The sequence below is a fragment of the Mytilus galloprovincialis genome, chromosome 4 (assembly GCF_965363235.1).
Source record: "Mytilus galloprovincialis chromosome 4, xbMytGall1.hap1.1, whole genome shotgun sequence".
Lineage (NCBI taxonomy): Eukaryota > Metazoa > Mollusca > Bivalvia > Mytilida > Mytilidae > Mytilus > Mytilus galloprovincialis.
The window spans coordinates 90,744,347-90,761,363 of record NC_134841.1 but is presented as its reverse complement, the minus strand read 5'-3'; the positions used below and the strand labels follow the sequence as shown (position 1 = coordinate 90,761,363).

General features: G+C 32.8%; 1 protein-coding gene across 1 annotated transcript; it reads left to right on the top strand.

Moving 5' to 3' along the window:
• The first annotated feature begins 4,633 nt into the window (after positions 1-4,633).
• Positions 4,634-5,677, top strand: LOC143070836 (G-protein coupled receptor daf-37-like). The gene has a single exon (XM_076244958.1). It carries the CDS (start codon positions 4,660-4,662, stop codon positions 5,644-5,646), a length of 987 nt encoding a protein of 328 aa, XP_076101073.1. The 5' UTR covers positions 4,634-4,659; the 3' UTR covers positions 5,647-5,677.
• The last annotated feature ends 11,340 nt before the right edge of the window (positions 5,678-17,017 follow it).

Genomic DNA, 17,017 nt, shown 5'->3' with positions numbered 1-17,017 from the left:
GGTAAAATGCAGTTTTTGGCTTATAACTCAAAAACCAAAGCATTTAGAGCAAATCTGACAGGAAGTAAAATTGTTCATCAGGTCAACATCTATCTGCCCTGAAATTTTCAGATGAATCAGACAACCCGTTGTTGGGTTGCTGGCCCTGAATTTGTAATTTTAAGGAAATTTTGCTCTTTTCGGTTATTATCTTGAATATTATTATAGATAGAAATAAACTATAAACAGCAATAATGTTCAGCAAAGTAAGATTTACAAATAAGTCATATGACTGAAATGGTCAGTTGACCCCTTTAGGAGTTATTGCCCTTTATAGTAGATTTTTATCCATTTTTCGTAAATCTTAGTAATCTTTTACAAAAATCTTCTCCTCTGAAACTACTTGGCCAAATTAATCTAAATTTGGCCACAATCATCTTTTGGGTTAGTAGTTTGAAAAATGTGTCCGGTGACCTGGCCATCCAACCAAGATGGCCGCCATGGCTAAAATAGAACATGGGGTAAAATGCAGTTTTTGGTTTATAACTCAAAACCCAAAGCATTTAGAGCAAATCTGACATGGGGGTACAATTGTTTATCAGGTCAACATTTATCTGCTCTGAAATTTTTAGATGAATCGGACAATCCGTTGTTGGGTTGCTAACCCTGAATTGTTAGTTTTAAGGAAATTTTGCTGTGTTGGTCATTATCTTGAATATTATTATTGATAGAGATAAACTGTAAACAACAATAATGTTCAGCAAAGTAAGATTTACCAATAAGTCAACATGACCGAAGTGGTCAATAGACCCCCTTAGGAGTTATTGTTCTTTATAGTCAATTTTTAACAATTTTCATAAAATTTGTAAATTTTTACTAACATTTTCCACTGAAACTAATGGGCCAAGTTCATTATAGATAGAGATTGTTTTAAGCAGCAAGAATGTTCAGTAAAGTAAGATGTACAAACACATCACCGTCACCAAAACACAATTTTGTCATAAATCCATCTGCTTCCTTTAATATTCACATAGACCAAGGTGAGCGACACAGGCTCTTTAGAGCCTCTAGTTACTAAATTATTGCACCTGAAGAAAAACGACAGCGAGTAGTAACCATATTGATACATTAAAGAATTATAATAATATAAAAAGAATTTAGAATGTTAATAATAAAAGAAAAAAAAATAGATTTAAGAAATTAAAGATATACAAATTGAATATATACAGAAATAAAAGTCCATTTATTAGCTTTTTAGCTTTAATAATATTAATTTCAATGTACTGTCGTTTCCTTATAACTTTTGTTTCAATTCTAATTATTTTTCAGCTGGTTCGGGTCTAAGAGCTTAATATAATATAAAATACAGACATACAAAGTAAAAGTTAATTTGGTTTTGGACTATAAAATACATTTCATTATACAAATCTCTCTGAATTTTTTATATATTCATGAACAGCCTTAACTATTTGCACATTGTCTTCAATACTCATAGATTGATCACCAAATAGTATCAAGTTTAAATCAATATCAACTCCATAAGCAGACAGTTTATCAAGGAGTGTGATCCTGTTTAATAGTGTATGATGGACAATCAAAAAAATAATGTTGGTTGTCTTCAAATTTATATAAACATTTAGGACAGGAAGGTTCTTCTGTCAAAAAATCATGAAACAAGTGAGAATTTAAATTACTTGCATCGTTTCGTAATTGACAATGAATAATATTAAATTTTCTTATACCTGAACAAAAATATTTAGGAGGAATCTCTGGTTTATATATTTTATCAAGTACAGATTTGAACTGGTTAATCGACAAAGCATTTTTAGCATTAGTATCTAATTCATTCCAGAGTTTAACAACAGTAGGTATGAAACTTTTATAATATGAAACTGTTCTGCACATTGGGATGGTATAATTCTGAGAGTCTCTCCTAAGATTGTAATCATTCAGTGTGAGAAAACAAGGTTCTAATAAATCTATCATATAACTTGGAGAAAATCCATTTTTTATTTTATAAAATGTAGTAAGTTTATGGTTCTTCCTTCTGTCTGATAATTTTTCAATACCTATTTCAGTGTATAATTTTTTAAGAGAAGTTGTACGTCGGAGACCAGTAATAATACGAGCAGCTTCAATTTGAACACTTTCTAATAAGTTAGCTTCTTGTAAAGTACAATTATCCCATATAATGTTTGCATATTCTAGAATAGGGCGAATAAATGCTGTATAAATTGTAATAAGTACATTTCGATCCAAACTATATTTTACTTGTCTTAATAAATGTAATCTAGAACATTCTTTTTTATAAATTGCATTTATATGTAATTTCCAATTAGCCTTACTCTCAAAGTTGAGACCTAGGTGACAGTGACTTTTAACTTCTTTTATTTGGTCCCCTCCACTGCCAAAGTATAAAGGGGGAGGATTGATATCTTTTCTAGAAAATAAAAGGGTTTCTGTTTTGGAAGGATTAAAGGTTACAGCCCAGTTTTCAGCCCATGTTTTAATTCTCCCAAGATCATCAGTCAAAGACATAGAAACAGTATCATAGTCATCATCAATAATGGCATATAAAGAGGTGTCATCTGCAAATAATCTAATATGATTACTCATATTTTCCACTATATCATTAATATAAGTTAAAAAAAAAAGAAGAAATGGACCCAGTACCGAGCCTTGGGGTACCCCAGCACTGGTACCTTTTTGAGATGAATAAAACCAATCCAAAACAACTTTCTGGCATCTGTCACCTAGGTAATCTCCAATCCAATCAATTAAATTACTATGGATACCAAAAACTTTCAATTTATATAGTAAACCATCATGCCAAACTTTGTCAAAAGCTTTGGAAATATCGCAAAAAATAAAGCCAATATCTTTTCCTTGATCAAGATTGGAAATAATAGTATTATATATTTCTGCTAGTTGATTTACTTATCTATCACCTGGTTGAAAACCAGATTGAAATTTACATAATAAATTGTGATCTTTCATGTAATTAAACAAATGCTTGAATAAAATTTTCTCCATAATTTTGGATATGATACTTGTAAGCGAAATAGGTCGGTAATTAACTGGATCATGACAACTTCCCTTTCCCTTAAAAATAGGAGTGACATGGGAAAGTTTCCATGCACATGGAACCCTTTTGAGTTTCGGTGAAAAATTGAATAACAAAGTACATTGTAAGTGGTTTTACAATACCTGTACAAGGACTCATTTGGCACTCATACCCCATCGTCTTATATCTTTAGGCTCCTACATTCACGAAAGTCAATCGAGGAAAAATTGATTAAACATAGTCAATATGAGTTTAAAAGAAACAGAAACGTTGTATACCAATAGTCCCAGATATTCTTTTACAGATTTTTCAAATGACATTTTGAAATTTTAAGCAAAGTAAACAGCAAAATTTAAAAGAACATAAATTAAACCAATGAATGGGTTTTTTTTTTTACTTTGACTTAAAATTTAAACAGGTATACGTGCCTGTCCTAAGTCAGGAGACCTGTAGTTTAGAAGTTGTCGTTGGTTTATTTCTGTCATATTTGTTTAGAATCATATTCAAAACAGTGTGGCTGTGGCCATTGATTGACAACCTTAAATTATCCCATTGACTGGGGCAGATTATGTGAACGTTTGTCTGTAACAACCGCTGCTCACTATGTACTTGTTAAAGGCACCTAAACTGTGGGGTCACAAAAGGTTCTCAACACCTAAATAAAGAAATTAGAAAAACTAATCAGAAATAACACGATGTTTTGATTTATATCAATAATATAAATCAAAACATAAAGTTATTCCTGATTAATTTTTCGAACTATTTTAATATTAAAGGCGTTAAGAACCTTTGGTGACCCCACAGTTTAAATTCTATAATAAGTAAGTAGTGAGCAGTTGTCGTTACAGACACACGTTCACATAATCTGCCCCAGTCAATGGGATAATTTAAGGTTGTCAATCAATGGCCACAGCTACACTGTTTTGAATATGATTCTATCGTAAATTGTTTTACTGTTATTTTTTTCTATTCAAATGTTTCATATTTTTTCTGTCGGCCCTTTTTAGCCGACTATACGGTCTCGTCTTTTGCTGAACATTGAAGGCTGCACGGTTACCTATCATTGATTGCACCCCTTCACTTGAGCTTTGGTGGATAGTTGCCTCATTGGTTATCATACCACATGTCCTTATTTTTATATTAAGTTGTCTTTCTGTCGAAATTGTAATAAACTTTCATAATCTATACTGCTTGCATCCACTTATGATGAATATTTCTAAATACAAGGGTTTTGACAATTTATAACGAGTAATTTTTATTGTTAATGAATTGAAGAGTAAATCGAATAATGATTACAGCTTTCATCACCATTTTAGGTAAATTATTATGTTGATTTTTTGGTTATTAAACAGTTGAATGCAAATAGTTGCGCCATTTTACTGTATTGTCGATAATAATAAGGTCCAATCAAGTTCAAACACACCTTTAATTACAATTCTACCATAAATTGCAATTGTAAAAGTCGTTTGGTCATCAAAACTACATCGTTTCAATAGTCTCATTAGTCACACGGTACTATCAAGTACGTCATTAAGCTGATATAAAAAAAAGTAAAATAACAAGAATAAGGCATTTGAAAAACAGAAATGACAACGACCGAATCTTTCGATTATTCTATGTTTGTTTTTCACGATATAACTCTATACACTGAATATGTAATCGGTATGAAACTGTGGAAATATATACCACCATTTCTCCTTCTATTCGGAACTACTGGAAATATTCTCTCAATTATAGTATTACGCAGAAAGAACCTCAAAAGGTCTGTTTGTACCATATATTTCGTTGCTTTAGCGGTTTCCGATCTTCTGGTACTATATACTGGATTATTGAGACAATGGATGTTTATGACATTCGACATTGATATCCGCCACATTGGAAATACATTTTGTAAGATTCACACTTGGATTCTGTATTTTTCGCTGGATTTTTCAGCATGGATTCAAGTGGCCGTCACCATAGAGAGGTTATGTGCTGTTTGGTATCCAGTGTCTGGTAAATACAAATGTTCACGACACACTGCCGTTGTAAGTTTAGTAGCTATAGCATGCTGTCTTTTAGCAATAAACAGTCATATTGTTTATGGAATCGGGGACTATGTAGAAATCATTAACGGCACGGAATCAATTACCAAATGTACTTACATGTCAAAAAGCTACAAGAAGTTTTTCACATCAACATGGCCCTGGATTTATTTAATTGTGTTTTTTCTTTTTCCATTTTGTATTTTATTTACTGGAAATCTGTTTATCATTATAAAAGTGGTTCAGCATAAGCGTGCGATCCAGCGCCGTATTTCACCAGTAACAACGCCATCTAGTGTCACGCAGTCTTCGAAACTAGCATCAATGAGTATTACTCTGTTTACTTTGAACTCAGTGTTTCTCGTTTGCAACATACCAATAAGTATATATTTGATACAATATGAACATTTGAGGGATACATTAAAGGGAAGAGATAGCGCATTTTTCAACATGATGTGGGCCATTGTCAACATTCTTATGTATTCAAACAATGCTATTAGCTTTGTGTTATACATATTGAGCGGAACAAAATTTAGGAAGGAGTTTACTGCAATGTTGCGTTGTCGAGAATCCCAATGAAAACAGTTTATATACGTTTTAACATTTTAACATTTAAATACAAATACAAATATTTTATTGGCACAAACACAATTACAATAATTGGCAATGGCCCATACAACTGGTATACAAATAGTAATAATGCATAGAATAGCAATAGGCATATTTAGAACAATATCATCGAACGATATCAATATCATCAACAGTAAATGATTAAAAAAAAAATATATCAATTACATAGTTGGTTTAAATGTAGTACGATTTGTCTTTATGTGTGGTTTTCTCATAGCAAAGTGTCTTCTTGCAACTTCATGTATTGATGAGGCCCCTCATGGGGGGGTCCTAGTAATCACATAATCACCATTTTTTTGCCAATATAATCACATAATCATTAAATATTTGCTTATCTTTAGTAATCAAATAATCATAAACTAAAAATACAGTCCTAGGTAATCAAATAATCATGAAATATTTGGCTTAATAATCAAATAATCATTAAAAAAACGGCCAAGTAATCACATAATCAAAAACCCCATGAGGGCCCTCATTGATTAATCATGTGGTCCGAGTACACAGTTATCGTCCCTTGATTTTCGTTGTCCACGAATATAGTCCCTACTGTGGACAGTGTGTTACTTGTCAATTTTTTTTATACCCCTTCCAAATTTATTTATTTATGTTTTATGCCTCAAGTAGCAAGAAGGGGGATAAAATTACACTGTAAAAAAATTTGATTCATGAATTATTATGTAAAGTAGTGATTTGGTCCAGTTGAAAAAGGTCAAAAATTAGCATTTCGGAAGCTGTCAAAAGATTTCAAGCCCCCCTTCACATAAAATTGTCCATATTTTGAGTTAGAGCTGATGAAGTTTTCTATAATTTTGATATAATTTGTCCCAAAAGTAGTACAACACACTGTAAAAATATTATGGAGAAAGCGCAGGTGGGATTTTTTTTATTTCCATTTATTGTCTAAAGGAAATGCACTACGAAATAACTGTGTACTCGGACCATGTTAACCACGATGTATTGTTTGTGATGATCTGTGATGTACAAGTTGTTGTGTTTTGATCGATTTGTTATCTACGGAAGCCTGGAGCTGCCTTGTGTAATTGTTTATAACTAAACCATATTTGATAATTATTGCGATAATGTTTTGTATATTGCAAAATGACGCCTTATTTATCACAATAATTCGCTGTATCTAACAACAAGGCACTTTATTTAGCGCAATGATTTGTTAAATTTAACACTAAGAAGACTTAATTATCGCAATATTTGCTATATATATACCACAAGTCGCCTTATTTATGGCAATATTTCGTTATATCTAACAACAAGACGTCTTTGTTATTGCGATGATTTTATTGTGTAAAAACAGTACCACTTATTTAACGCGATTTACAATTTTTTTCGCTTTAAATTTCGGAAGTTAAAGCTAAGTCATCATAATTATTGCGATAGCACATTTCAATTTACATATGTAGCGTGAGCAGCCATTCAACGTCCATTTTCGTTATGATCAACACCCGATCAACCAGACCATTTTCTCCCGTATGAATCATTTGTTTAATAATTTCTTCATTTGACTAGAGAAGACTAAGTGGACCTACATTCAAAGAAAGCTACCCCTCATTCTGAACAATGCTTTTGGTAAGTAAATATTTCATTGTATCAACATAATAGCTACTGTTTGTTCTTTTTATACCACCCACTTGAAACGTGGGGGTCATGATATAGTAATCGTTACCCCCGTCCGTCTTTCCGTCCGTTATGGAAGTCATGCAGGAGGTACTAATCTTTTATCTGCAACTCCGAGATCCTCCTTGTCCATTGAACAAAACTTAATAAAACTTTCACAAATTCTTTATAATATAATGCCTCTGTGCTCCTTTTATTTCATATATTGATTGAAATTTATATTTTTTGGGGTTTTCCATAGCAAAATATGGACTTTGCCATCCCTTATCAACGGGTATTCATTTCTTATTCGCAACTGCAAGATCAACCTAAACTACTGAACAAAACGGACGGACAGACGACAATTATATACCATAATAGGTCCGTCAAAATTTTGACAGGCGTATAAAAAACAGTTCAACTACTTTTACAAGGCGAAAAGGAAAATAGAATCGTGAAGCCAGTAAACAATTTTTATTTTAATCTGAACATGCAAATTGAATATTATGTTATGTATTTTACATTAGACATATTCACAGAACAACACCATCTATTATGAGAGTCCGAGAAACTATAATAGTGGACAGTTTTCCTACTTATTTCACGTGTTTCCGAGTCATAGTAAACTCGAAGTAGCCTACAATGCATTGTAGTTCATTGAGTCGATTGGTCAGTACTTTAAGGCCATATTTATGCAAAATATTTTCACGTCAGAAAATCTAGAGTTCCCGACCTGTTTATAACAGGCATATATGGTTAATCATATCAAATCATATACAATTTTACATGTGTCATCAAAAAATAATTTTGAGTAGTGCATGCTTTCTGATCCAAAGGGAAATAGATTAAATAAATTGTTTGGTTCCGATTCAGCCTGAAAGGAAGAAAGGAAAATAATCAACTTTAGTTTTTACACCTTGCATGCATATCAAAATGAGCAAAAATACAGTTTCTTTACATTTGAACTACTAAGAGCATGAATTATTTGAAATAGATTTGTACTGCTCATGACTTTCCGTGGTTTAATTTAAAATGTTTTAAATTATTACTTTTATGTCAAAAAACCTACCACAGAGGAAGTTAGAAATAAGCAAAAATAAAAAGGGGCGGATGTTAGTCTGGTCAACAAGGTAACTGTGATTAAGAAACGGTTGAAAGTACAATCCAAATTTTCCACACAAATCTTTCTTTAATCAACATTAACATCGTGATAGAATTTCAATATGATCTGTTTGGTAGAACAAAATTAACCTTAAGTCATTTCAATATTTCAACATTCATACACATAATCCAATATTAACCTCAAAATAAGACCTATAAAATTGGCATTGAAGAAAAAAAAGTTTTTAGAAAGCTCGTACGAGTTCGCTAGCAACCCTTTGCGGGTTTTTAATTTGATAGGTGACTGTTTGTTAAATATTTGTTTGTTTTGAGATTGTGACACAAGTATGACTGCTATACCAATATTGTGACTATTTGACCTATTATGTCTGTTTTGTTCATACATGTACATCGTTTTATATATAATGGAATTTGATACGACTGTCATACAAGTGAGAGGTTTAGCGCTATAAAACCAGGTTCAATCCTACATTTTCTTCATTTGAAAATGCCTGTACCAAGTCAGGAATATGGCAGTCGTTGTCCATCCGTTTGATGTGTTTTGTCATTTGACTTTGCCATTTGATAAGGGACTTTCCGTCTTGAATTTTCATCGGAGTTCAGTATTTCAGTTCCATTTGATAGGATAACGTCATTAATTTTCATGGCATCAATTGACAAATGATGTTGTGATAATGTACACACAAGTGCATACGATGCATGGCAGATTTTAAATTGATGATTTGAGTTTTCTCTCAGTTTCATAAGAATGAAGATAACAATATTTATTTTAAGCTCCACGGCATCAATTGGTGATTTGAAGATCGCAAATACCCGTTTACTGGCTCTGCCAGCGCGTTGCCAGTAAAGTTAATTTGCAATCATCCAATCGCGAATTGCTGCCGTCGCAGCTTAAAATATAAGACAGTTATCTACTGATAAATATCTTTGCATACATTCATTTTGATCCAATCTTTTAGGCAATCTGAACATCTTCCCCAAGTTTACTATACATCGGATAAGACCATTTCAGTGGAACAAATGCTATATCATAACAGTCTAATGTTGTACACTTTTATGTTTCAGATGGTACTTGCTCTTCTCCTGTTCTGCAAGGCCAGTGCTATTCCATATCCAGACATAGATGCATCATTAGACGAACTAGTTGTATACTATACAAGTTTTTCATTTACAACAAAAGAAGTACTCGGGTTTTTACTAAACATACATCATATAATGCTGAGCGAAAGATCATTTTATGAGGGGGGACAAGGGGGGTCCCCATAACAGCAAAACAGTGAATTGATTTGGTGAAAAACAGATAACAAGGAATTGAAAAGGGACAATAACAGATAACAGTGAATGAAATATGAAAATAAATCTGTCCAGGACCAATCCAGTAGATGACTCGTAGGTCTTAGTATATAACTTGTGATATGGACCTAGAAAATTGTAATTTGTGTAAACAAGACGTTTCGGCCGTTGAGGCAGTTCTGCCTTGGTTGATTTTTTTTTCCGTAACTTGTACAATAAGTTATAGTATGGATGTTGAATTTTTAATGATTTAGGTTTTTTTATTAAATTTTTGAAAATAGTGCAGCCAGTGACACTTTATTATCAATTTGATTTTTAGAAATTTTTTTCTGAAAAGCAATATATATACTTTACAAGTAATAAAAAAAAACATTGATGCACAATATATTTTTTTTATTTAATGACCTCATGAAAAAAAATTACTTATAAAATACAAAAATACCCAGATCAGTGGAGAGACAGGACGTGTAACTGAAACACGCATGCCAGTTATGGTTATTCTGATAATAGAACTTCAATTTTCGCCATGTGAAGCAGTTAAAAAGCTTTTAAAAATATGGTGGTCAGGGTTCTCTTTCATGTAAATGAAAAGAGAGGGAGTAGCACTTTTGGATTCGAGCGTCACTGATGAGTCTTTTGTAGACGAAACGCGCGTCTGGCGTATATACTAAATTTAGTCCTGGTATCTATGATGAGTTTATTTACAACCACTGGGTCGATGCCACTGCTGGTGGAGATTTATTTCCCCGAGGGTATCACAAACCCAGTAGTCAGCACTTTTTGTTGACATGAATTGTCATTGATATGGTTATATTGATTTTACTGTTTACAAATTTTTGAATTTTTTGAAAAACTAAGGCTTTTCTACCTCAGGCATAGATTACCGTAGCAGTATTTGGCAACACTTTTAGGAATTTTGGTCCTCAATGCTCTTCAACTTCGTACTTTATTTGGCCTTTTTAACTTTTTTGGATTCGAGTGTCACTGATGAGTCTTTTGTAGACGAAACGTGCGTCTGGCGTATATACTAAATTTAGTCCTGGTATGATCTGGTATCTATGATGAGTTTATTTATAATATAAATGCTAAAAGAAAAAGATGTTGTATAATTCCCAAAGCCATAATTCAAACCCACACCACTTAGTAATGTAAAACAATTTAAAGGAGAAGAAAACTAACTGCCTAATTTATCCACAAAATATATAGTGAACGAGAAACTTAGTAACACAGTAACAAACTACAACCACTGAATCCAGGCTTCTGACTTGGAAATAGGCACAAAAAGGATGTTACTGCGTCAACTTAAGCATGCTAGTTGGTGTCTAATCCTCCCCTAATCAGGGACAGTGGTGTAATAGTACAACATAAAGATTATTATGTGGTCATTGAATAAAAAAATCTATAGGGTGTATCAATGCCTTTTTTATTATAACAAAATCCATACTATAAGTTATTGTGCAAGTAATAAGCGAATTATAATTTGTACAAAATGCTACATGTTCACAGACAATGGAATTTATTACAAAGGATAATAATAATATATACTGGAATGGTCCTGGCGGTCCAATTGCCAGGACCATTGATTTTATATGTTTATGTGATGTATGTTACTAAAATTCTTCTGCAAATACAGGGCCACCCGATATTACCAGTAGAAAGACCCCAATAGATATACATTGTAAGAAGATGTGGTAAGCGTGCCAATGAGACTATTATCTATTCAAATCACAATTTTCAATCATCTTCAATTTCTACGGAAGATTGGCTGTCAAAATGCTAACATTCCAATTTTCAATAACAGTTAACAGCAAATAGATTCTCACAATAACAGATAACAAAATAGACAATAGTCCTATAACAGCTAACAAAGAATAAGACAATAACAGCTAACAGTAAATATATTTTCAGAATAACAGATAACAAAGAATTAAAATGCCCCATAACAGCATAACAGTTAAACCCCTTGCCCCCCCCCCCCTTTTATAGAATTAAAAAACGTTTGAGATTGCAAAAAAGAGGAGTTGAAAGTGCTATTGCTGATATTGTTACAAAAATTCTACAGTTAAGAAATGCAGGATATACCAATATAGGTTATCGATCTTTATGGAATGTACTTCGCTGCCTAGGCGTAAGAGCTTCACAACACACGGTTAGACTAGTTTTGAAAGCTATTGACAGAATAAGATCTCAAAGAAATGTTGAATGTCCACATGGTATACCTGACGTTATGTTCTACCAACCTTTTATTTACGATAAATATGACTGCTCTTATGAACTGCCGTGCGACATAGTTGTATTGGATTACTTAACTGATATATACACGGATGCTGTTCTACCTAGAGGCACTAAAGAAGAATTTAGACAATTAATAAATACTCTCACGTTTTTAGATATCGGAGAATTCGATGTCATTGAAACTCCAACACAGGCCAAAGAATTGTTCAACTTGTTATCAGGCGTAATATCACAACATTTGTTAAATCGATAGACATTTACAGATTTAACATTTGAGCTGCGTCGGATAGAAATCGACCTTATGCATGTTAAGGCAAATATGTACATGTTCAACACTCTGATTTATTTTTGGAGCATTCATTTACGAAAAACAATAAAATAAAAGATGAAGTTTTATCCATTTTGTAGCATTCGTTTACACATTCACCTTACAAACAGTTGCAGGCCTTCCGTTGAATTCATTTTCAAACCTAAATAGGTTAACAGATACATTGATGTTGATTTGCATACGGTCGATTTCTATCCGACGCAGCTCATTTATTATTTATGATAATTATCTGTTATGTCACCATGTTGTCGAATATATGGACCCGAATATATACGCGCATAAGATGTTTGATCTGTTGATGCAAAGAACAACATTGAAGTGCATAATGTGTACATACTAATTTTCTTGTTTTTCGTTGATTATGCTTCTTTTTTGTCAGAATCGATGTAAACATTGAAAGAAAATGTTCTGTTGTATTTAGTATTATATAAATAGTAAAGAATAAATGCCTACTGTTTCTTTTAACAAGTCTTTCCTATGCCCGAGTCATCATTAAATTGATAACAGTCCGACACATTTAAATATGCCATATTGGTCTATTCCTTCATGATGTAGCTGAGTATCATTCAGTCATTTTTCATATCTGTTACAATAACCAAACACTTTTCCATAAAATTTAACGTGTCATACATAAACAAAATATTAAGAACAATCAAATATTTTTTTGGTGTCAACTCAACCAATCCATTTCATTCTTAATGAACTTGACAGAGTGTAGCTAAACTAAAGAGAAACAAAATATACGATGTATCATGTCTGTCGTTCACGTCACTGAGTATAAAAGGGGGCATGGTTTCACATACACCACGATATTTGGAAGGTATCTAACGTCACAGTACCCGAATCGCACCGAGTACCAAAATTGCACCTACTAGTATTCAACAAAAATACTGAGGAAATCTTACTTGTTTCCTTTTAGTCTAAACCCTTGTATACAAAAACAGTAAAAATCAACAGATTTGTTTTTAACCGACCCTCATTGTCAATTAAAGATGCAAGTTATAAGACAGACTTAATTGTATATATGTTTTATCCTTTTATTTCATGATCGATGAGATCAATGCGTTCAACGTAACATAGTCATCAAACTTGACTTATTCAGTGAGATGCAAATATCTGTATAGCTGCTTTTCATTCGTCTTTAGAAGCTAATGTAAACAGGTAAATGCACGAACAAGTCGAGAAGAAGAGAAACACGTTTGTTTCTCATTACAATGCCGATTGGTTACTGCAGTATTGAAAAACACATCTTTCGAACGTAACAAAGATTAAGAAACCTTTATAGCATCAATTTAAGATATAATGATCATTTCTGATTTGAGTGGGTTTTCATTTTTCTATAGTACGATTTATCTCTGGTTTTATTGTTAAAGACTTCACGTAGGAGACGCTAATTGCATGCATTACCAAATGATTCTTATAAAATAACTGAAATTAAATGCCAGTTAAAACCAGAGAGGAGAGTAATACATTAGGTGCTTTTCAGAATGATTTGGTTTAAATTCTGATAGTATCTGAGAACCTACATGCATGAACTATTTTTGGGAGAAATTTTATTTGCTTATACAGGAAATGAACAAATTATGACCGGAGCGGGCCCCCACTTAGGCATTCAATTGGCCCCCATTCATGAAAATTTCTGGATCTGCCACTGAGTTTGTCAAATTTTTGTTTCACAAAAAATACTTTTGTATAATAATGTACTAAGCTTAAAGCAACGCAATTTACTTATACACTTACAGAAAGAACTCATGATCAATACAGTGATATAATGAGTACTGGAAATACACGACATTCATGTACATTAGTTCTTCCTATTTATACCACAACTATGATTTAGGTAGCACTCCACAGTTCGATGTGTAGTTTCGCATTTTGATCACTTTTTCAAATATAAGAGCTAGTGTTCAATAAAATTCTTTTTTGGATAGCTGATGATTAAGATGATTAAAATAGCCTTCATAGTGAGCATCAAGAGTATATAATGTATGAAATGTGGCCTGTTTTCTGTATGTCAGTCTGTCTTTGCATATCCAGACCAGGCAATGGTTTGTCAATTATTGTAATATGTTTTTAAAACTTTTTGTTGCACGAACTTTGTGATTAATTTTGCGACAAAAATGGGTCGAGAGACACCCATTTTTTATTTGATCATTGGGTAGATTATTGTCAACAGTTTCTGAAAAGGTATCACTCAAAGGCATTGAACTTCAAGTTTGATTCAAATTTTTGGGGAATATGTGACATTTTCACCCTTCTTTTTGCAAAATGTTCCCATGGATACACAAAACAGGAATTATATTTCTCTCTTTTAACTTTTGAAAATCAAATCTATGAAAGATACATTTGAACATGTATAACACAAACAGTTATGTTAATGTATTTGAAAAATATGAATAGAGGATGATGAAACATTTTGTGGTTCAATTTTAATTAATGTTTTTCTAACTGTACAGTGCTACCTTGACATAAATGTAAAACTACGTGCATCAGAAGTCCAGCAAAAGACATGCACTTATCATATTATATGTTCGTACTATGGATAAACATTCGATTCAAAGCAAGTAATTGTTCAATAGGAAAAATACTGGTCAGCCCAATCGCACTAGTTAATGGGACTTGGTATGGTGACCTGTGTCCTTAATTCTGCAATAAAACCTTTCGGAGTATCAAGTTAAAATAAAAATCAGTGTTGCTTAATTTCAAAGCGGGTTTAAATCACATAACATCATGTTCCATGATTGTGTTCGCTGCCATATTGTATAGACTTGATTGTAAATAATAAACATAATTATGAAAAGCAATAACTTTCCTTTGCATACCTTTAAAACTCAATCCGTGTCACTAAATAATTGAAAACATGCATTTACTATTACGTTTACCCTCCTCTTTTCCCCTTATACGATTTCAAAGTTGTAACACTTCATTGTTTTGGTTCCCCTTGAGAGTTTGACTATGTTATTGGCAATTACACCACATGTTCTACTTGTTTTTGTTATACGTAGACATTATCTAACAACCATATACATCATATACGGAATGCATCTTGCAACCCAAGAAACCAAATACAGAGTGAGACTGTGCCTAACAACCACATACATCATATACGGAATGCATCTTGCAACCCAAGAAACCAAATACAGAGTGAGACTGTGCCTAACAACCACATACACCCCATACAGACCGTATCTAACAACACAGACACCATATACAGACTTCATCTAATAACCAAAGACACCATATACAGACTGTAACTAACAAACAGTGACACCTTATACAGACTGTATCTAACAAAAACAGACACCATATAAAAACAACTTCTATTTTGTTATACGTTGATAGTATCTAACAACCACAGACACCATATAAAGACTACATATAACAACCACAGACACCTTAAATATACAGACTTTATCTTACAACCACAGACACCATATAAAGACTACATCTAACTACCACAGATACCATATAAAGACTACATTTAACAACCAAAGACACCTTATAAAGACTAAATTTAACAACCAAAGACACCTTATAAAGACTACATCTAACTACCACAGACACCATATAAAGACTATATCTAACAACCAGACACCATATAAAGACTACATTTAACTACCACAGATACCATATACAGACTACATCTACCTACCACAGATACCTAACTACCACGGATACCATATAAAGACTACATTTAACAACCACAGACACCATATAAAGACTACATTTAACTACCACAGATACCATATAAAGACTACATCTACATACCACAGATACCGTATTTAGACTACATTTAATAACCACAGACACCATATATACACAGACTTTTAACTACCATAGACACCATATAAAGACTTTATCTCACTACCACATACACCATATATATACAGACTACATCTGCCTACCACAGATGCCTTATAAAGGCTACATTTAACTACCACAGATGCCTTATAAAGACTACATTTAACAACCACAGACACCATTTATACACAGACTTCTATCTTCCACAGACACCATATATAGACTAAATATAACAACAACATATACCATAATATGACTACAATTAACAACCACATTTGGATGGAGAGTTGTCTCATTGGCACTCACACCACATCTTCCTATATCTACATACACCATGTATATATAGACTTTATCTACATACTACAGACACCATATCTATACAGACTTTATCTACATACCACAGACACAATATAAAAACTAAATCTAACCAAAGACATAATATCTATACAGACTTTATCTAAATACCACAGACACAATATAAAAACTAAATCTAACAATCACAGACACCATATATAGGCTACATCTAACAACAACAGATACCATGTAAAGACTAAATCTAACAACCACAGACGTCATATATATACAGACTTTAACTAACTGTCACACCAGCATTATATATACGAAGACTACATCTTACAACCACAGACAACAGGCATATATAGACTACATCTAACAACCACAGACACCATATATACAGGCTGCATTTAACAGTCAGACACCATACATACAGACTGCATAAATGTGTTAGTAGAATACGCTGGTGGTTTAGGGAAACATGTACTTCAAGCGCCCCCCATAGACTTTTATCTTGTTATTGAGCGAAGGGTGTCACCAAAGGTCACCTCTCATAATCCCCTTAAAACCCGTGTACATCCATGCGGAACCAATAATTTTATTCTTGAATTCTTGATATTTTTTTCGTTCTTTAGTTCT